Source organism: Gorilla gorilla, chromosome 2 (genome assembly GCF_029281585.2).
Source record: "Gorilla gorilla gorilla isolate KB3781 chromosome 2, NHGRI_mGorGor1-v2.1_pri, whole genome shotgun sequence".
NCBI classification, from domain to species: Eukaryota; Metazoa; Chordata; class Mammalia; order Primates; family Hominidae; genus Gorilla; species Gorilla gorilla.
The window spans coordinates 207,820,175-207,843,069 of NC_086017.1; the positions used below are offsets into that span (position 1 = coordinate 207,820,175).

Consider the following 22,895-nt stretch of genomic DNA (forward strand, 5'->3'; position numbering starts at 1 on the left):
GTGGTGTAACTTGTGGCGAGTTCAGTTCCCAGCCCTGCCAGTGGTGTAACTTGGAGCAGGTTATTTGGTTTCTCTAGCCCTTGTTACTCATATGTAAAGTGGAAATGACAAACACACCACAGGATTGCTGTGGGCAGAAAATGGAATAGAATGGATGTAAAAGTGCTTGCAAACCATCCAGCCCCATATAAACGTCAGGGATGACTATTATCGCTAGTAATATCACTGTCATCTCCTACGAAACTTAGAGGTAGAAGTAAAACAGGGCTAGTGGAAAACCAGCCTACGTGCCAGCAGCCTTGAGAGTTGAGGGGATTCTGAAACAAGGAATGGGAATATGTGTCCAGTTTCTTACCCGGTGTTCGGCCAGGAACTCGGGTGTCAGCGTCCAGGGCGCATTCCTCACCACCTCATCCACGTAGCGGCAGTGCTGGACTGCGTCATAGCGCTCATTCTCGTTCATCACCGTGAAGCCTTTGAAGTTGTGTGTGAGCTCATCACTGCAAACTGGTTCACCACATCATAAATTGTGTGTTGGAGTCCTCTTTGCTTAGCACCTCCTCAGCCACCGACCTCTCCCATCTTCTCCCACTGCTTAGGACTGCAACCATCTTCCCCAACTGGAAAAAAGTCTTCTAAAGGTGGTTGAACCTGGGTAATAACGCTTTTCCTAATGCAGTGTATACCTTCAGGAGCAACACTTACTAAACAGTATGTTCATACTTTGGAGAAGGGACGGTACAACAGGTGACCAAGATCTTTGACTCTGAAATAAACCTGCTGTGCGTGTCTGCATCAATTAAGTCCTTAAACATGTTTTCCTGTTTTATTCACACTGGACTGGACCACCTAACATTTCCTTGGCAGACTTGTGTACTCCAGTTAATTCAAAATGATAAACTGAAATCTAAAGCAAATGTTTTAAAGTGGACAACGGAAGTCACGGCTGCTCCTGTGACCGCAGAAACTCAGCTACAAGCAGTGAATAAATGCCAGACGGCACAGTCGAGGAGCTTGAAGCTCCTCTCTCCAGGTTTAGTTTGCTGGTACCCATATACTTCATGTGTGTTAGAGAGGCTGTACTACATCCTTCATTTAAAAATGGAAACAAGAGCCAGTGTACTCAGCTGAGAAAGACAGACTGTACTATCATCTTTTTCTGCACAGCACCTGAAGTCACCAAATGTTTTCTTACCTCCCACAATGAGGTACGTATTAGGGAAAAGGTTCTTCGCTTGCATCAGAGCTCGGGCGTGACCAGAGTGAAATAAGTCAAATATTCCATCGGCATAAACTCTCACAGGTCGCTCATCTAAATCCAAATGAAAGAATTGATCACAAAAATACTTTCTTTTTTTCATTTTTATTTTTATTTTTGAGACCGAGTCTCACTCTGTCACCCAGGCTGGAGTGCAGTGGCGTGATCTCGGCTCACTGCAACTTCCGCCTCCTAGGTTCAAGTGATTCTCCTGCCTCAGCCTCCCAAGCAGCTGGGATTACAGGTGCATGTCATCACGCCTGGCTAATTGTTGTGTTTTTAGTAGAGATGGGGTTTTTCCTTGTTGGCCAGGCTGGTCTCGAATTCCTGGTCTCAAATGATCCGCCAGCCTCAGCCTCCCAAAGTGCTGGGATTACAGGTGTGAGCCACCACGCCCAGCCACAAAAATACATTGATTCGGTATCTTGTACTTGGCAAATGGAACTGGCTCTGTGTGACAGTTCCATGACTGTATACTCCTTTCTTTTTTTTTAATTTTTTTCTTGAGACGGAATCTCGCTCCATCACCCAGACTGGAGTGCAGTGGCGCGATCTCGGCTCACTACAACCTGCAACTCCCGGATTCAAGTGACTCTCCTGCCTCCGCCTCCTGAGTAGCTGGAACTACAGGCGCCCACCACCAAGCCCAGCTAATTTTTTGTATTATTTTTTAGTAGAGATGGGATTTCACAGTGTTAGACAGGATGGTCTCGATCTCCTGACCTCGTGATCCACCCGCCTAAGCCTCCCAAAGTGCTGGGATTACAGGTGTGAGCAACCGCGCCCAGCCCGACTGCATACTCCTTTCTTTAGGTGTTCTCTGGGTATTCACCCTGATTTTAGGGGTAGGTTGGGTTATGAAAAATGACTATAAAGACCTTTTCATTTTTTTTTTGAGACAGGGTCTCACTCTGTCATCTAGCCTGGAGTGCACTGATGTGGTCACAGCTCATGGCAGCCTTGACCTCCTGGGCTCAAGTGATCCTCCCATCTCAGCCTACCAAGTAGATGGGACCACAGATGCACACCACCATGCCCAGCTAATTTTTTTTTTTATTTTTTGTAGAGACCATGTTGCCCAGGCTGGTCTCAAACTCCTGGACTCAAGCAATCCCACCTTGGCCTCCCAAAATGCTGGGATTCCAGGTGTAAGCCACCATGCTCAGCCTATAAAGAGATTTTTGACATCATCTGCACTAACTGCCTATGTTAGCCTGGTTGTACCAAACTTTTCAGGCACAACAAATAACAGAGAACTGTCAACTTAGAAGCCAGGAAATGATTTCCCGGGGAACAAGACTAATTCCAAAGCCAAATAAACATTAAAAACAAAATCAGCATAATGGTCCATCATGCTTTAAATAATAAATCTAAGGAGTCCATGTAACTTATTCCCTTTATGTGAATAAAGGAAGAGCTATTTTACTGCAGCAGAAACTGACAGGAGCATTTACATCATTTGGGAAAGACAGGTCAAAGTGTCATCAGATACACCATGCCGAGGCTGAGGACCAGATACACCATGCCGAGGCTGAGGACCAGATACGCCATGCCGAGGCTGAGGACCAGATACGCCATGCCGAGGCTGAGGACCAGATACGCCATGCCGAGGCTGAGGACCAGATACGCCATGCCGAGGCTGAGGACCAGATACGCCATGCTGAGGCTGAGGATCGGATACGCTATGCTGACGCTGAGGATCGGATACACTATGGTGAGGACCAGATACACCATGCTGAGGCTGAGGACCAGATACACTATGCTGAGAGGACCAGATACACCATGCTGAGGCTGAGGACCAGATACACTATGCTGAGAGGACCAGATACACCATGCTGAGGCTGAGGACCAGATACACTATGCTGAGGGTGAGGATCAGATACACTATGCTGAGGCTGAGGACCAGATACACTATGCTGAGGCTGAGGACCAGATACACTATGCTGAGGCTGAGGACCAGATACACTATGCTGAGGTTGAGGATCAGATACACCATGCTGAGGCTGAGGATCAGATACACCATGCTGAGGCTGAGGATCAGATATACCATGCTGAGGTTGAGGATCAGATACATCTCCTTCCTGTCTTCAGGGCAATGAATGAAGGAGAAGGAAAGTAGTTCTCAGGAGGTTTATGAATTTTTGTTTTCAAAAAGCTTTACTTATAAATAAGTAGATTTTAAACCAAGAAATCATACACTGCTGAAAGGAGTATCAGCAACTTTCAAGAAGGGCAATTAGGTCATATCTATCAAAAGACAAACGACAAATGCTTATAGCTTTGGCCCAGCTATTCTAATTCTGGGAATTATCTCACAGTAAATATAGATGTTATTCATTGCAGTACTGTTTATAATAGCAACAGTCAGGAAACGACCTACATTTCAACGGAAGATTGAATATAGCATAATACACCCACTAAAAGGTGGGAGGATATATAAACAATTTACTTAGATATTCACAGAAATGGGTAATATTGGTGGCCTGTTATAGGGATACCAGGTGGCTGTGAGACAGGTCTTGAGAGGGATATATTTTACTTTATGCCCTTTTTGTATTTTATGGATATTAAACTGTGGGAATGTATTGATTTCACTTGATTTGATTTTTTGAGACAGGGTCTGGCTCTGTCACCCTGGCTGGAGTGCAGTGGCATGGTCTCAGATCACTGAAACCTCCACCTCCCAGGCTCAAATGATCCTCCTGCCTCAGCCTCCCGAGAAGCTGGGACTACAGTGCACACCGCCACGCCCAGCTGACTACAGTGCACACCACCACGCCCAGCTGACTACAGTGCACACCGCCACGCCCAGCTGACTACAGTGCACACCACCACGCCCAGCTGACTACAGTGCACACCACCACGCCCAGCTGACTACAGTGCACACCACCACGCCCCGTTGACTACAGTGCACACCGCCACGCCCTGCTGACTACAGTACACACCACTACGCTCAGCTGATTTTTGTATTTTTTGTACAGATGGGGTTTCACATGTTGCCCAAGCTAGTTGTATTTTTATTTATTTATTTATTTGAGATGGAGTCTTGCTCTGTCGCCCAGGCTGGAGTGTGGTGACATGATCTAGGCTCACTGCAACCTCTGCCTCCCAGGTTCAAGTGACTATCCTGCCTCAGCCTCCCAAGTCACTGGGATTACAGGCGAAAGCCACCAAGCCGGCATAATTTTTGTATTTTTATATTCGTATCCCATGTTGGCCAGGCTGGTCTCAATTTCCTGACCTCAAGTGATCTGCCCGCCTTGGCCTCCCGAAGTGCTGGGATTACGGGCGTGAGCCACCATGCCCAGTCCAGGCTGGTTGTATTGATTTTATAATACAGGAAATAAAATTTTTAAATTAAATATACCAATCCAACGAAAAACTAAGAATTAATTAATGGATTTAAGAGTCAGAAAGGTCATAGCTCAAGCTTTGACCAAGCTTTCCAACCAGCTTTCTTCCTCTGTAACCTTAACTTCCTTATGCCTCAGTTTTCTCATCTATGAGAGAAAGCAGGCTGGGTACAGTAGCTCACACCTGTAATTCCAGCACCTTGGGAGGCCAAGGTAGGAGGACTGCTTGAGCCCAGGAGTCTGAAACCAGCCTGGGCAACACAGTGAAACCCTATCTCTATTAAAATTATTTTTTACTGCCAGCATGTGTCAACTAAAAAAAAAGAAGAAAAAAATATTTTTAAAAAGATAATTTTTAATAAGACAAAGCAAAATAAAACAAAATCTGAGCATATAATCCCCCTTCTATATCCCAGAAGTCACTGCATTGGCTCTATGCCTATTAAAAAATAATACATTAAAAAGATTTTTGGGCCGGGCACAGTGGCTCACACCTGTAATCCCAGCACTTACTTTGGGAGGCCAAGGCAGGTGGATCACCTGAGGTCAGCAGTTGAGGCCAACCTGGCCAACATGGTGAAACCCTGTGTCTACTAAAAATACGAAAATTAGCTGGGTGTGGTGGTGGGCGCCTGTAATCCCAGCTACTCGGGAGGCTGAGGCAGGAGAATCTCTTGAACCCAGGAGGCGGAGGTTGCAGTGAGCTGAGATCGCGCCACTGCACTCCAGCCTGGGAGACAGAGCAAAAAAAAAAAAAAAATTGAAGTATCCCAGAAGTCACGTCCATGAAGTAACTAACATAGTTCCATTTTCCCTAAACAAGTCCAGAGAAGCTACAATCTCACACTATTCGATCCTGAAACACAAGGGATAGAATATACAAATGAAGACTATTTTGTTGTTTCTTTGCTACTAGACAGCATACAGCAGGAAATTTTGCTCAAGAAACACATTGCCTGGATGGTGGCAATAGCACGGAATGCTGTTGATCAAGTGGCTGCTTGCAGCACAGCTAATCATCCTATGTTAGGCCAAGTAGATCACTGAACCTTTTCTCAGACCAATCCCAGATGCGCCTCTTGCTCTCTCCAGTGCTTCCCCAGCCTACCAACATCTCAACTGGCCACCATTCCATCCCAAGTCTTTGGCAAACCCAGGCTGATATATTAACCAAACGGCCAGAAGGGGTCACTGTTGAACTAGTCTGGGAAGAAAGCTAGTGTTAGCCATTCTTTTACCAAGTGGCTATTGGCCAGGATAAACACACCCCTGATTTAATGTATGTTATAGTATATATAATCATATTTATATAAATTATATACTTTTAATATAATTTTTCATGTTTCTATTATATAATTTAGTATATAATACATATTTAATATCATTTATAAATTATGCATATATTACATATGTATATATGTTATATAGATATTTTTTTTTTTTTTTGAGACGGAGTCTCACTCTGTCACCCAGGCTAGAGTGCAGTGGCGTGACCTAGGCTCACTGCAACCTCCGCCTCCCAGGCTCAAGTGATTCTCCTGTCTCAGCCTCCTGAATAGCTGGGATTACAGGTGTGTGCCACCACGCCTGGCTAATTTTTTATATTTTTAGTAGAGACGGGGTTTCACCATGTTAGCCAGGATGGTCTCGATCTCCTGACCTTATGATCCACCCACCTCAGCTTTCCAAAGTGCTGGGATTACAGGTGTGAGCCACTGTACCTGGCCTATATATATTTTTTTAACTTTTATTTATTTATTAATTTGTTTTTTAAGATAGGGTCTCTGTCACCCAGGCTGAAGTGCAGTGGTGCAATCATGACTTGCTGTGGTCTAGACCTCCTGGGCTCAAACAATCCTCTCACCTCAGCCTCCTGAGTAGCTGGGACTATAGATGCACACCACCACACCTGGCTAATTATTAAAATTTTTATAGAGATGGGATCTCACTGTATTGCCCAGGCTGGTCTTGAATTCCTAGCCTCAAGCAATCCTTCTGCCTTGGCCTCCCAAAGTGCTGGGATTATAGGCATGAGCCACCACACTCAACCTCTGTATATTATTAACAGCAACTCCCTTTCATGCTCAAAACCGTCCTGACTTGGATGATAAATTATATGGTTTATGTGGGTTATGAATTATACGCTGCACCACTGCTGACTAAGCAACCATATGTCCTCCTTTAGGCAGAAGAAACCTGGGTTTCAATTAATGATCTCTTTTGATAGATTTACTCTCCCAAATACCTACCACCGAAACATTCTGTTCCTAACAGATTTCCATTGCCCTTCACACTCTCCCTTTTCCTTCCTTTCTCTGAGTTAAACATATTGCTGATTTTTTTCATCTCCCAAAAGATTCCCAGAGCTGACCTTCTTGTCTCTCAAATCATATTTGTTTTTCTCTAAGTAGAGAATCTTCTCCTAGATTATACAACCTCCCTCGTAAAAACCTGGGGAGCAGGAGGGAGGTGTTGAAACTTCACTAGAGCAGGTGCATTCTTTATTGCTTTATTCCTTGTCCTGCACTGGCATGAATGCAGTTACCTACTTGGTGATTTAACATAAAACAGTCAGACAGAATGAGATCTAAGAGAAAAACCAGAGTTCAAATTAAGCTGGCAAATTTATAGGCTAATTTGTGGCTGTTTGTTCCACCAAAAATACAATTATTTTGCTGAAGGCCTTCTATTCTAATGCTTACGATGAGTAGCACCATTCCCGGGTGAGGTTTGAGCTGCAGTTCTATCCCACTAATCATCTGTTTTACTGTAGGGGAAGCCTTCACTTCTTGGTTACTATGGACCTTAATTGCTTTATGTACTTAATGAAGAGACTATAAAGTAGATAATCTTGAAAATGACTTATTTGTAAAATCCTATAATTCTAAAATTAAAAACAATTATACCAGTCAGGACTTGTTAATTATAAGCTTTAAAACTTGGAAACAGGCCCGGCACGGTGGCTCACTCCTGTAATCCCAGCTACTTGGGAGGCTGAGATTTGAGAACTGCTTGAACCCAGAAGGGAAATGTTGCAGTGAGCTGAGATCACACCACCGCACTCCAGCCTGGTTGACAAGCGAGACTCTGTCTCAAAAACAAAACAAAACAAAAGATCAACTTGGAAACAGTACACATATTTTCAAATTTTATGTACCACAAATGATATATAAACAAATTAGCAACAAACTGGATAATGCAACCCATCAGATCAAATCTAAATGAATAGCTGATTGTAAATGTGTGTCATTAGAGAGTATGTAAAAAGTTCTTGCTTTCAACAGCTCTACTATCACATCTGAATGTGAACCCTGAACTATCTTCTGGCGTTTTGAAGTTAGACCTGGCTACCATTACACAATCCATAGTCTCTGGTTTTCTTTGTCATTTTACCCTGCCTCCAGGAGCCTACCTATTACCCAAATAAGGGAAGCCAAACTCAAAGATCTTATCATGAATCAGAAGGTTGTGATCAATATGAACTATATCTAAACATTTTTTCAAAAGGAAAGGATTCTCTGGAATTAGCCTCTTTTTTGTTGAGGACCCCAAACCCACAACACATATACCCAAGATAAGGCCAAAGGATAGGTGTTAAAATTCCCAGCGTTGGCCAGGTGCGGTGGCTCACACCTGTAATCCCAGCACTTTGGGAGGCTGAGGCAGGTGGATCACGAGGTCAGGAGTTCAAGACCAGCCTGGCCAACATGGTGAAACCCCGTCTCTACTAAAAATACAAAAATTAGCCAGGCGTGGTGGTGCACACCTGTAATCCCAGCTACTCGGGAGGCTGGGGCAGAAGAATTGCTTGAACCCGGGAGGAGGAGGTTGCACTGAGCCAAGATTGTGCCACTGCATGCCAGCCTGGGCAACAGAGTGAGACTCTGCCTCAAAAGAAAAAAAAAAATTTCCCAGTATGAGACTGTACATCACTTCTATTTGTTTTTTGTTTGTTTGTTTTGAGACAGGGTCTCGCTGTGTCACCCAGGCTGGAGTGCAGTGGCATGATCTCAGCTCACTGCAATCTCTGCCTCCCAGGTTCACATAATTCTCGTGCCTTAGCCTCCCGAGTAGCTGGGACTACAGGTGCCCACCACCACGCCCAGCTAACTTTTGTATTTTTAGTAGAGAAGGGGTTTCACCATGTTAACCAGGCTGGTCTCGAACTCCTGACATCAAGTGATGATCTGCCCGCCTTGGTGTCCAAAGTGCTGGGATTACAGGTGTGAGCCACCACTCCTGGCCCACTTCTATTTGTATTTCACTGTTCTTCAGTTACTACAGAGAGCAAACATACCAACACAATTAAGAAGTAACCACAAATATACTGTATATGCTGCAAATGCACAGATTTGTGGCTATAAATCCCTCTTATTCCCTGGTGTCTGTCTGAGTCTTAGTTCAGTCCTATATTTACAGGGTAGAGAGAACACTTAGTAATCAGAAGAAGTGAAAAAAGATTGGAAAAAAAGGGAGAATTGGGGAATTTACAGAGAAGAAAGAATATTTGCCTATAGGACTTTGTATTCATAACAAATGCTCTTGGAAGTTTCTTTTTATAATGATCTCTAAAACCAATTGCCCCACATAAGAAAAGCATCTCGAATATATATTAGTAATTTATGTGTCAAAAACTGCTAATTAATGATGTAAATTAAGCATGCAAATAAAGAGCAAGGGCTTTGAAAATAAAGTATTTTTTAAAACCTGGAAAATTATAATATCAGTAAAAATAAAATTAAGTGACAAGCATCTCCCAACTTGGGATATTTTTGTCCTCTATCAATCGGCAGCATCATAGCCAGCTGACAGAACGTAGAGAGGTGGTGGGGAATTCTGAAGGCTATGAAGAATGTGACACCCTGACACATGATTTGGACTTTATAGAAATAGATAAGATCATAACTCAGCTCAGGCTAATATAATATCATATTGTTTCTGTTTTACTGTATCTCATAGCTACAACAGCAGCCCAGGAAACAGGTACGTAATAATAAGAAAAAAAATGAAAGTTTATGGAGTGCAGTTACCCTTCTAAATAGAACATCAAGACAGGTGAGAAGAACCCCTTCGCCGCTGGCCTTTGCAAGTAAACAGAGGGCAGTATATAGAGAGCAGGTGTGTATTTGATAAAGACAATGGAATGCTAAAAACAATAGTCAAACAACAAATTAAGAAGGTATTTACTTACAAGGAGTTCCTCTGCTGGCTTCTTCCATAGTTACCCTGACATAGGGCTTACTAAAGTCAACTTCAATTTCATCAGAAAAAGGAGCTGGTTGCCGTAAGCCCTTAAGAAATGGAAAGTGAAGGAAAAGAAAGTTCAACTCAATGGCATACACTGTAATACTAAAAAAAAAAAAGATGAGAGAAAGGAGATTGATCTCTCTATTATAGATGGCTTCGTTTAAGAGATTTCGTTATTCCCGCCTGTAATCCCAGCACTCTGGGAGGCCGAGGTGGGTGGATCATGAGGTCAGGAGATTGAGACAATCCTGGCTAACATGGTGAAACCAGGTCTCTACTAAAGATACAGAAAATTAGCCTGGTGTGGTGGCAGGCACCTGTAATCCCAGCTACTCAGGAGGCTGAGGCAGGAGAATCGCTTGAACCCGGGAGGCAGAGGTTGCAGTGAGCTGAGATCACACCATTGCACTCCAGCCTAGCCCACAGGGCAAGACTCCATCTCAAAAAAAAAAAAAAAAAAAAAGGGGGTTTTGTATTCCTATATATTTTATTCTACTTGATGCTGTTGTGAATGGAATCGTTTTCTGAATTTTATTTTTGGATTGTTCCTCGATATTATGTAACAGTGCAATTGATTTGCATTTGTGTTTGTGTAATTGAAATTTTCTGTATATTGATCTTACGTCCTATAACTTTGCTAAAGTTAATTATCAGTTCTAGTATCCGTTGTTGTTTCATAGATTCCTTAGCATTTTCTACATATAATATCATGTCATCTGTGAATATAGTTTTGCTTATTCTTTTCCAATCTGGATTTTTTTTTTTTTTTGAGAGGGTCCAGCTCTGTTGCCCAGGCTGGAGTGCACTGGCGCCATTTCAGCTCACTGCAACCTCCAGCTCCCTGACTCAAGTGATCCTCCCACCTCAGCCTCCCGAGTAGCTGGGACTACAGGCATACACTACCCGACACCCAGCTAATTTTTTATTCTTGTAGAGACAAGGTCTCACTACGTGCCTAGGCTGGTCTCAAACTCCTGGCCTCAAGCAATCATTCCATCTTGGCCTCCCAAAGTGCTGGGATTACAGGCGTGAGCCACCATGCCCAGCCTCTGGCCTGGGATTTTTAACTATAGTTTGTTTCTTGTGATGTTTATGTCTGGCTTTGATATCTGGACTCAAAAAATAAGTTGTGAAGTGTTCTCTTTACCTTATTTTTGTGTAAGATTCGTATTATTTATTCCTTAAATGTTTTTGTGGTTTTTGTAAAGACACCCTGTCTCCGAGGCTAGAGTGCAGCGGCACGATCATAGCTCTCTGCAGCCTCCAACTCTGGGGCTCAAGCAATTCTCTCACCTCAGCTTCCCTAATAGCTGGGACTGCAGGCATGCACCACCACACCCGGCTAATTTTTTAACTTCGGGCCTGGACCTGTCTTTGTGAGAAGATTTTTAATGACTAATTCCTTTTTTTTTTTTTAACTTGATATAGGTCTATTAAGATTTTCTCCTTTGTCTTGGTTAGTTTTTGCAACTTGTCTCTTTCTAGGAAATTGTCTATTACATTTAAATTGTCAAAATTTTTGGCATGAAATTGCTCCCTTATAATCCTTCTAATTTCTGTCTGGCTGCAGTGATGTTCAGTTCTAAAAAGATCGTATCATGATTGGGCTGAATCCAGAGACTGGGAAGATACTGTTTTGTTTTCAGATAAGTGTAGATTTTCAAAATTGTTTTAACATTAAAACACGTTTTTTTTGTTTGTTTGTTTGTTTTGTTTTGTTTTGGCCAGGTGCAGTAGCTCATGCCTGTAATCCCAGCACTTTGGGAGGCCCAGGCTGGTGGATTGCTTGAGCCCAGGAGTTCAAGACCAGCCTGGGCAACATGACGAAACCCTGTCTCTACAAAAAAATACAAACATTAGCTGGGCGTGGTGACATATGCCTGTAGTCCCAGTTACTTGGGAAGCTGAGATGGGAGGATTGCTTGAGCCAGGGAGGCAGGGGTTACAGTGAGCTGAGATTGCCCCACTGCACTCCAGCCTGGGCAACAGAGCAAGGCCCTGTCTCAAAAACAAAAAAATCACTTATATAAGTTTAGTTTAAGATATACTTAATGATATAAATGGAAACATTCTTTTTTTTTTTTTTTTTTTGAGGCAAAGTCTTGCTCTGTTGCCCAGGCTGGAGTGCAGTGGTGTGAGCTCAGCTCACTGCAACCTCCACCTCTCAGGTTCAAGTGATTCTCATGCCTCAGCCTCCCAACTAGCTGGGATTGCAGGCATGCACCACCACACCTGGCTAATTTTTGTATTTTTAGTAGAGACGGGGTTTTACCATGTCGGCCAGGCTGGTCTTGAACTCCTGGCCTCAAGTGATCCACCCGCTTCAGCCTCCTAAAGTGCTGGAATTACAGGCTTGAGCCACCATGCCCAGCCAAGACATTTATTTTTAGATGTGTGTGTGTGTTATTCTTCTTTGGAATACTTTTAAAAATAGAACCAAGGACCTAGATATTAATCAAAAACATAAGGAAATACTACTTCATATCAACCAGGATGGCTATGAGCAAAAAGACAGGCAATAACAGTCTTGCTAAGGATGTGAAGAAGTTAGAACCATCATACATTGCTACTGTGAATATAAAATAATGTGCAGCTTTGGAAAACAGTTCTTCAAAATGTTAAACATAGAATTACCATATGACCCAGAAATTATACTGCTAGGTATATACCCAAGATAACTGAAAACATATATTAAGAAAAAAACAACTATGTCAGGCACGGTAACTCACGCCTGTAATCCCAGCACTTTGGGAGGCCGAGGCGGGTAGACCACCTAGGTCGGGAGTTCGAGACCAGCCTGGCCAGCATGGTAAAATCCCATCTCTACTAAAAATACAAAACTTAGCCAGGTGGGGTGGTGCATGCCTGCAATCCCAGCTACTTGGGAGGCTGAGGCAGAAGAATCGCTGGAACCCAGGAGGTGGAGGTTGCAGTGAGCTGAGATTGTGCTACCGTGCTCATCTGGAAGATAGAGAAAGACTCTGCCTCAAAAAAACAAAACAAAACAAAAACAAAAACAAAAAACTTATACATGAAAAATGTTCACACTTGCATTACTCGTAATAGCCAAAAAGTAGAAACAACCCAAATGTCCCTCAATGAATGGATAAACAAATGGTATGTCCACACAATGGAATATTATTTACCCATAAAAAGGAATAAAGTACTGATACACGCTACCACTTGGATGGATCTTGAAAACATTATGCCAAAAAAGGAAGTCGGACACAAAAGGCCACAAGCTGTATGATTTCATTTACATTAGATGTTCAGACTAGGCAAAGCTGTAGAGATAGAAAGCAGATTAGTGGTTGCCAGGAGGTAGCTGGAGGGGTAATAGGGAGTGACTGCTAATGAATACAGCGGGTTTCTTTTTGTGGTGATGAAATGTTCTGGAATTAGATGGTTGTGATGGTTGTACAACAGTATGACTAGACTATAAACTACTGACTTATATACTTTAAAATGGTTAAAATAATGAATTTTATGTTACGTGAATTTTACCCAAATTTTAAAAGATACATTGGCCAGGTGTGGTGGCTCACACCTGTAATCCCAGCACTGGGAGGCCGAGGCAGGCAGATCATGAGGTCAGGAGTTCGAGACCATCCTGACTAACACGGTGAAACCCCGTCACTACTAAAAATACAAAAATTAGCCAGGCGCAGTGGTGGGCGCCTGTAATCCCAGCACTTTGGGAGGCCGAGGCGGGTAGACCACCTTAGGTCGGGAGTTCGAGACCAGCCTGGCCAGCATGGTAAAATCCCATCTCTACTAAAAATACAAAACTTAGCCAGGTGGGGTGGTGCATGCCTGCAATCCCAGCTACTGGGGAGGCTGAGGCAGGAGAATTGCTTGAACCCGGGACGCGGAGGTGGCAGTGAGCCGAGATCACGCCACTGCACTCCAGCCTGGGCAGCAGAGCAAAACTCCATCTCAAAAAAAAAAAAGATATTTTAAGTATCTTATCTTTCACAACTGTTTCTTCAGTCTTTCTCACATACTGTGTATATTCCCAGGTAGAAGACAAATACAGCTGTCCTTCCTGGCTGGGGTTTATGCTGAATCCATTTCTCCTAAGTATAGGGAGTGAAACCTAACGTTGTGCAGCTATAACAAAGCAGCAAAATCTTTTTTTCTAGAGTTGTTTCCAGCTAGAAAAGGTAGTATTTTTTTAAAACACTGTGTTATTCTCAAAGAACAGTGTCTCTAGAAGCTGAGGTTTATAAAAGTAGGACTAAATATTTCTATGTTCTCCTAAAACACATCTCCTTCATTTTAACCTCAAGGGAACCCCACAGTATCGCTTTCAAGTCTTAAGACTATCTGGTAGTGAGGTATAAATGAAAGAACATGGGGTTAGGACTTGGAAAATTTAGATCTAAATCCCAACTCTATCATTTAATAGCTGTGAAATCACAGCAAGTTTCTAAAGCTTTCATTTCATCTTCTACAAAATAGAAAACAACAATACCTGCCCTACAAGTTTACTATGAGGATTAAACAAAGTAGCATCCGCAAAGTAATTAGCACAATGTTTCACAAAAGTAGGCACTCAACGAATTTGTCGTTAGCTCATTTCCTCTTGTATTCTATAGAACACAGATTTCAGCATGCTAACAAAATTAACTCCTATTAATCTAAGAGGTTAGCTTCTAAAACGCTATATAAACTTTCCAAATGCATGCAGCTAAAAGTTATAATGGCAATCAACAGTCCCCAAATTATGAATTGTCTCTGAATGCAATATTGCTTCCATAACAACTTTTTCCAGACTATATTCACACACATTATTTCACTATTCCTCAAAATTTCAGTGAAAACAAGAGATTCTGGCATCCACACTAACAGGAAAATGGACATAATTCAAATAATATAGACTAGAACTTGATATTGTCTTCCCAGTACACTTTTTACTTTCTAAGGATTCTTTTTTTTTTTTTTTTTTTTTTTGCTTTTTTTTGTGAGACAGTCTCACCCTGTCGCCCAGGCTGGAGTGCAGTGGCGCGATCTCAGCTCACTGCAACCTCTGCCGCCCAGGATCAAGCGATTCTCCTGCCTCAGCCTCCCGAGTAGCTGGGATTACAGGCGCCCGCCACTGCGCCTGCTTAATTTTTGTAGTTTTAGTAGAGACAGGGTTTCGCCATGTTGGCCAGGCTGGTTTTGAACTCCTGACCTCATGATCCACCCGCCTCGGCCTCCCAAAGTGCTGGGATTACAGACGTGAGCCACCGCATCCAGCTCTAAGGATTCTTAAATATTTTTCAGCAAAAAGTTTCTGAATGCCACAGAAAAACATTTATTTCCTTTTCACCCAAACATTCTGTATTAATGATAACAGGTCCTCCCGAGATCCCAATTGTTTCTATTTTTTTTATTTTTTAAGAGACAGGGTCTCACTGTTGCCCAGGCTGGAATGCAGCAGTGCGATCCATACCTCACTATAACCTTGACCTCCTAGGCTCAAGAGATCCTCCTGCCTCATCTTCCTGAGCAGCTAGGACCACAGGGGCACATCACCATATCCAGTTAATTTTTCCATTTTTTTTTGTAGGGACAGTGTCTCTCTATAATGCATTGCCCAGGCTGGTCTCAAATTCCTGGCCTCAAGGGATCCTTCCACCTCCCAAGGCGCTTGGATTTTAGGCATGAGCCACTGTGCTACAATAATGCCACGGGAAACGCTACAGAGTCAAGAGGAATACCATGTGGTATGAGAAAGAAGGGACAAAGAACAGAGCTGAAAGATTCCACCCCCTGGGGATCTGTTTTTTTGTTTTGTTTTGTTTTGTTTTGAGACAGAGTCTTGCTCTGTCGCCAGGCTGGAGTACAGTGGCGCAATCTCGGCTCACTGCAAGCTCCACCTCCAGGGTTCAAGCAATTCTCCTGCCTCAGCCTCCCGAGTAGCTGGGACTACAGGCACCCACCACTACGCCCGGCTAATTTTTGTATTTTTAGTAGAGACGGGGTTTCACCACGTTGGCCAGGATGGTCTCGATCACTTGACCTCGTGATCCGCCCTCCTTGGCCTCCCAAAGTGTTGGGATTACAGGCATGAGCCACTGCGCCCAGCCAGGATCTGGTTTTAAAAAGAAAAGAAAAGCAATCATTCTCCCTGACTCCTATTGCCATTTCAGTGAATGTAAACAATGAGCTCATCTGTCCAATTACTATTTGGATGTCTTATAGGCCCTGTAAATTGAACCTGTACTAAGTTAAACTCTTTGTCTTCCTCCTAAACCTGCTTTTCCTCCTGGTATTTCTTATCTCAATGGGAAGTACCCCATCTACACAACGTACCTAAGACTGAAACCTAGGAGTCACTCTTAACACCTTTTGTCCTTCATATCTCAGTAATCTCCAAGAACTGTCCATTTTACATCTTTTTTAAAAATTACAATTTTAATTTAAAATAGAGACAGGGTCTCCCTATATTGCCCAGGCTGCTCTCAAACTCCTGGGCTCAAGGGATCCTCCCACCTTGGCCTCCCGAAGGGCTGCGATTACAGGCGTAAAGCCACCATGCCCAGCCGATTTTACCTTCTAGAAATGTGTAAAGTTTATCTCGCACTCTCTGTACCTAATGTCATAGTTTAAGCCCTACTTCATGATTCTGAACTTGTACCCCATCTCTTGTTCATTTCTTGAATTCCTTGTATCCTTCAAAGTTCAGCTCAGAAATAACCCTTTTGATGACGCTTTTCCCAAACCACTGCCCCTACCTCTTGGTCAAAGTCAGTCTCTTGCTTCTCAAGATTATTTTGGTTGAAATGAGATTGGGAGGCCTATACTTAGCCATAAGCAGAACTATGGCCATCCTGACCCACCAACCCAGGCATCTAATACCTGGTATCCTTCCTACTCCTTTTTTCTCAAGAGATTGACTTTGTAACTTCCGTCTATTTGGCACTTTTCATACGTATCTTAATTTCATACTGTATCATAATTATTTGCTGCTGTTTCTTTCCCTTTTTTGTCTGTGAGTTTCCCAAGAACAAGGTCATCTTTTCATCCTTGCATCTCCAATGCAACTGGCAAGTAGAGGTTCTCGAAACATTTTGGTTGAAATGAGATTGTGAGGCCTACTTTGCCATAAGCAGAACTATGGCCAATTTTCCCCACAGTTTAGATACTTCATGACTCATTCATACATATGATATTCTTTGTAAGTTATTTTATTTTATTTATTATTATTTTTATTTATTTATTTATTTTTTTTTTTGAGACGGAGTCTCGCTTTGTTGCCCAGGCTGGAGTGCAGTGGTGTGATCTCAGCTCATTGCAACCTCTGCCTCCTGGGTTCAAGCCATTCTCCTGCCTCAGTCTCCTGAGTAGCTGGGATTACAGGCGCACACCACCATGCCCAGCTAATTTTTTTTGTATTTTTAGTAGAAACGGGGTTTCGCCATGTTGGCCAGGCTGGTCTCAAACTCCTGACCTCGTGATCTGCCCTTCTCGGCCTCCCAAAGTGCTAAGATTACAGGCGTGAGCCACTTGCGCCCAGCCTGATATATATTAAGATAAGCTAAATGTCTTATGTTTTGTAAATACTTCTGTGATCCTTTTGATTGAACCTTTAGAAACATCTGTATCAATAAATGATTTATACTTATCGACAAAATAGCCATAAAGTTTTTCCTTAGTTTTTCCTTCTTAACTCCTTTGTCTCTTTTCTATCCATTTCATCTTGACCCACCAACCCGGGTATCTACTACTTGGTGATCCTTCCTATTCCTTTCTTTACGTGCAAGGAAAGTACTTTTTCTAAAGCTAATGAGCTCCACCGGGTGTGGTGGCTCACGCCCGTCATCTCAGCACTTAGGGAGGCAGAGGTGGGCAGATAGCTTGAGCCCAGGAGTTTAAGACCTGCCTGGGCAACAGAGCAAGTCCCCCTACCCTTTTTTTTTCTTTTTTGAGACGGAGTCTCGCTCTGTCGCCCAGGCTGGAGTGCAGTGGCACAATCTCAGCTCACTGCAAACTCTGCCTCCTGGGTTCACGCCATTCTCCTGCTTCAGCCTCCTGAGTAGCTGGGACTACAGGCGCCCACCACTGCGCCCAGCTAATTTTTGTATTTTTAGTAGAGACGAGGTTTCGTCATGTTGGCCAGGCTGGTCTCGAACTCCTGACCTCAGGTGATCTGCCCACCTCAGCCTCCCGAAGTGCTGGGATGACAGGCGTGAGCCACTGTGCCTGGCCTGCAAGTGCCCATTAAAAAAAATAATAAGTTAATGAGCTCTAGGCTATAGAATTCTACTCTATGCTCACATCTCATAAAAGGAAGGTCTTGTTTATCTTTACACGTCTACCACCTACTGCCATACTAGCGCACTGTAAATATGCAATAAAGGCCAGGTGCAGTGGCTCACGCCTGTAATCCCAGCACTTTGGGAGGTCGAGGCGGGCGGATCACGAGGTCAAGAGATCGAGACCATCCTGGCTAACACGGTGAAACCCCGTCTCTACTAAAAAATACAAAAAATTAGCCAGGCGTGGTGACGGGCGCCTGTAGTCCCAGCCACTCGGGAGGCTGAAGCAGGAAAATGGCGTGAACCCAGGAGGCGGAGCTTGCAGTGAGCCGAGATCAGGCCACTGCACTCCAGCCTGGGCGACAGAGCAAGACTCCATCTCAAAAAAATAAATAAATAAAAATGCAATAAAATCTTGCTTACTCAACCCAAACGTCAACTGGAGAATGAATAACTAAAAAGTAGTATGTAATATATGATGGAATGTTATTTGTCAATAAAAAAAAAAATGAAGTACTGGCCGGACGTGGTGGCCCACACCTGTAATCTCAGCACTTCGGGAGGTTGAGGTGGGCGGATCACCTGAGGTCAGAAGTTTGAAACCAGCCTGAGCAACATGGTAAAACCCCATCTCTACTAAAAATACAAAAATTAGCCAGGCGTGGTGGCGGCGCATGCCTGTAGTCCCAGTTACTCAGGAGGCTAAGGCAGGAGAATCACTTGAACCTGGGAGGCCGAGATCACACCGCTGCATTCCAGCCTGGGCAACAGAGTGAGACTCTGTCTCAAAAAAAAAAATTGCCGGGCACGGTGCCTCACGCCTGTAATCCCAGTACTTTGGGAGGCCGAGGCGGGCGGATTACCTGAGGTCAGGAGATCGAGACCATCTTGGCTAACATGGTGAAACCCCGTCTCTACCAAAAATAAAAATTAAAAAAAATCAGCCAGATGTGGTGGCAGGCGCCTGTAATCCCAGCTACCTGGGAGGGTGAGACAGGAGAATCGCTTGAACCCAGGAGGCGGAGGTTGCAGTGAGCCGAGATTGCGCCACTGCACTCCAGCTTGGGGGACAGAGCGAGACTCAGTCTCAAAAAAAAAAAAAAAATTAAGTACTTGTACATGTTGCAGTACGAATGAATCTTCAAAACAAGCTCAGTGAAAGAAGCCAGCCCCGAAGACCACATACTGTATGATGTCATTTGTATGAATGTCCAGAACAGGCAAATCCACAGAATCAGAAAACAGATTAGTGGCTTCCAGAGGCTGGAGAGACTGGGGAGAAATGGGGAGTGACTGCTAATGAGTACAGGCCTTCTTTCTGGGGTGATAAAAACATCCCAGGCCAGGCATGGTGGCTCACACCTGTAATCCCACACTGTGGCAGGCTGAGGCAGGAGAATCGCTTGATCCAGGAGACTGAGACCAGTCTGGGTAACATAGTGAGACCCCATCCCTACAAAAACAAATTTAAAAATTAGCCAGGCGTGGCGATGTGCACCTATATTCCCAGCTACTTGGGAGGCTGAGGTGAGAGGACTGTTTGAGCCCAGAAAGTTGAGGCTGCAGTGAACTATGATCACACCACTGCACTGCAGCCTGGGTAACAGAACAAGACCCTGTCTCAAAAAAAAAAGAAAAAAATTCTAAAATTGGTCATGGTGATGGTTGCACAACTCTGTGAATAAACTAAAAACCACTGAATTGTATACTGTAAATGATATGTCAATTGTAACTCAATAAAGCTGTTAAAAAAAAGAAAAAAGCCTTGCTTGCTTTTGTTATAGAGTTCAAAGGAGATTCAGAGCTAGAAAGCACAGGTGTACAGTGAGATGGCAGAAAGTTTACTAGCAGACACTCCTCCTCACTAAGGTTGGTCCAGGCTGTTGGGTGGATCTCTGACCATTCACCTATGCCAAATAGTCTGTGTGTTTCAGGGAGGAATGTGGAATAGGTAGCAGCAAGTCACTGAACTGATTTCACATGAATATATGAAGCAAAGTAATTTAAAGCATTAAGACTCCCCAGAAGAATTTAAAAAAAAAAAAAAAGATTCCCAGAATCTAAAGACCAAGAAATTTAAGTTTTCTCAGAGCTCACTCCACTGAAAAGACTGGCTTCCTTTGCTTTATTCCTAGCTACAGTGACTGGCTGATTAGCTGACAGTATGACCTATTTGGTTATAACTTGTTCCTACTCCAAGTGATGTTGCTGAATTGGTACACACCACCATTTCTTTAATCTGAATTCTCTAAGAAATATTCAGAAACTAACAATGCCCTGTTTTGTTGATTGCTGAGTCACTTTCTGAGCTTATTTGCTGTAGTATGCAGAACAATGCCCCCCTGCAGATGGCCACACCCATTCCCTGGAGCCTGTGACTGTTTTACCATACATGGCAAAAGAGACTCTGCAGGCCAGGCACGGTGGCTCACGCCTGGTAATCCTAGCACTCTGGGAGGCCGAGGTAGGAAGACTACTTGAGCTCAGGAGTTCAAGACCAGCCTGGGCAACATAGCAAGACCCTTACTCTAAAAATAAAAATAAAAATAGTAAGCCAGGCATGGTGGTGGGCACCTGCAATCCCAGCCACTTGGGAGGCTGAGGCAGGGAAATCACTTGAACCCAAGAGGCAGACGTTGCAGTGAACCGGGATCGCGCCACTGCACTCCAGCCTGGGTGACAAAGCGAGACTCTGTCTCAAAAATACAAATAAAAATAAATAAAAATAAAAATAGTAAAGAGGCTTTGCAGATATGATTAAATAAAGGAAGATTATTCTGGTTTATCTGGGTATACCGAACGTAATCACAAGAGTCCTTGTAAGTGAAAAGGGGAAGTAGGAGATTCAGAATCAGAGCAGGAGATATGGCAGAAGCAATCGTCAGAGTGATGTGAGCAGTGGCTGGTGCCAAGCGCTAAGCAATGTGGGAACCCTCTAGAAGCTGGAAAAGGCAAGAAGATGGACTTTCCCCTGGCCCCTCCAGCTCTGCCAACACCCTGATTTTAGCCCTCTGAGACCCATTTCAGATTTCTGATATCCAGAACTGTAAGATAATTCATTCGTATATTTGTATTATGGTAATTTGTTACAAATGCAACAGGAAACAAATATATATACTTGCCCTTATGATCAATATCAGCCCTGCAGGCACTTGTCTATTTGTAGGGTATTATTTGCTTTTATTGCTCAAGACAGAGCATTCATTTGGAATAACCATTAATTGTTTCAGAATAGATTTTTCCCTTTGGGCTGGGAAGCTCTAGAACTAAGCAGTGGAAACTGAGTTTGATCAATGGCTAATGGTCAATATAGGTAAAGAAACATACAATTCTGTCACTGGGATTTTGAAACACAGATTTCATAATAATATTAACAACAGTAACTTCAATTGTGTGTAAGTGTTCTCCGACATGTTTTTATTATGGAAAGTTTTAGGAAGGGTAGCAAGCTGAGACAGGATAGGCAGTGTGGAGGAAAGCTTTAGGAAGGGTAGCAAGCTGAGACGGGATAGGCAGTGTGGAGGAAAGCTTTAGGAAGGGTAGCAAGCTGAGATGGGATAGGCAGTGTGGAGGAAAGCTTTAGGAAGGGTAGCAAGCTGAGATGGGATAGGCAGTGTGGAATGAGGTCTTTCATCTAAGGTTTGGCAATAATTAGGAAATACAAAGATAATTTTCCAGAGATAAAGGAGCATAAGGTAGGCATAAACGGAAAAAGGTTCTCATCTAAGATACAACTAGTAACAGGATGGAGGAATGATAGAGGGAGAAAAAACAGCAGAAAAGACGCACTAGACACCATGAGATGATACGAAGATCAAATCACTGCCTAGAGCCCCAATTTTTCTATTTCATTAGTTTTATTTATTTGTTTATTTACTTTTTATTTTTATTTTTGAGATAGGGTCTGTCTCTGTTGCCCAGGCTGGAATGCAATGGTGCAATCTCGGCTCACCGCATCCTCCGCCTCCCGAGTTCAAGCAATTCTCATGCCTCAGCCTCCCAAGCAGCTGAGATTACAGGCATGCGCCACCACGCCCGGCTAATTTTGTATTTTTCGTAAAGACGGGGTTTCACCAGTCTGGTCTCGAACTCCTGACCTCAGGTGATCCGCCCACCTCAGCCTCCCAAAGTGCTGGGATTACAGGTATGAGTCACTGCACCTGGCCATATTTCAATAGTTTCAGCCTAATACACATGCAACTTCCATATTTTCCTAACACTTCTTTTTCTAAACCCAATGTAAAGCTTCTACAACTGAGCTGTGAGTCATAATCCAGTAAAAAGGCAGCAGCTTTCCAGTGACTGTGAAAATACACTTACTATTCCTTCTTTTCATTATTGCAGAAGACATGTAACACTGATATCATCAATGTCATATCGGTTTCTACCCTCCCCCTGCCAGGTTAATCTCCACTTACCACTGCACAGCGCTGCACTTTGGAAGGAACCCCATCTTCTTCTGTTGCCCCGTTGGGTCCGGGCGCCTCTTTTCTCCTCTTCCTTGCATTGACCTTGGCTGAACACTGTGCATCCATCTTCTTTTAACTGGTCATAGAAAGTGAAAACAAAAATTTTCTCATTGGGGTGGGAAAAAGTTTGTCACCAGTATTTCAGAGATGCTGACGTGGATACACGCAGCAAAATACCAATTCTACAGCTGTGCTTCACCAAGATGAGGCAATGGCATCCGGCAAAAACGACGAAGCTCCACCAAACACAGGCTCTAGTAGAAATACTGAAACGCCTCTCTGTGCAACAATGGCCACGGTGAATTGCCTGAAGTCGGAAGTC

At 43.4% G+C, this 22,895-nt stretch overlaps 1 protein-coding gene across 5 annotated transcripts in view; it reads right to left on the minus strand.

Annotated features, from left to right (window-relative positions):
- PCYT1A (phosphate cytidylyltransferase 1A, choline) overlaps nt 1–22,895 on the minus strand; it is a 52,515-nt gene that overhangs the window by 12,277 nt on the left and 17,343 nt on the right. For all 5 annotated transcript variants that reach the window (XM_031009681.3, XM_031009682.3, XM_031009685.3 and 2 more), the window contains 4 exons: nt 22,523–22,649; nt 9,803–9,902; nt 1,196–1,312; nt 356–507 (listed from right to left, as the gene is read on the minus strand). In XM_031009681.3, coding sequence (XP_030865541.1) covers nt 356–507; nt 1,196–1,312; nt 9,803–9,902; nt 22,523–22,639 — 486 coding nt within the window. In that variant the 5' untranslated portion in view covers nt 22,640–22,649. The remainder of the gene's footprint in view (nt 1–355; nt 508–1,195; nt 1,313–9,802; nt 9,903–22,522; nt 22,650–22,895) is intronic.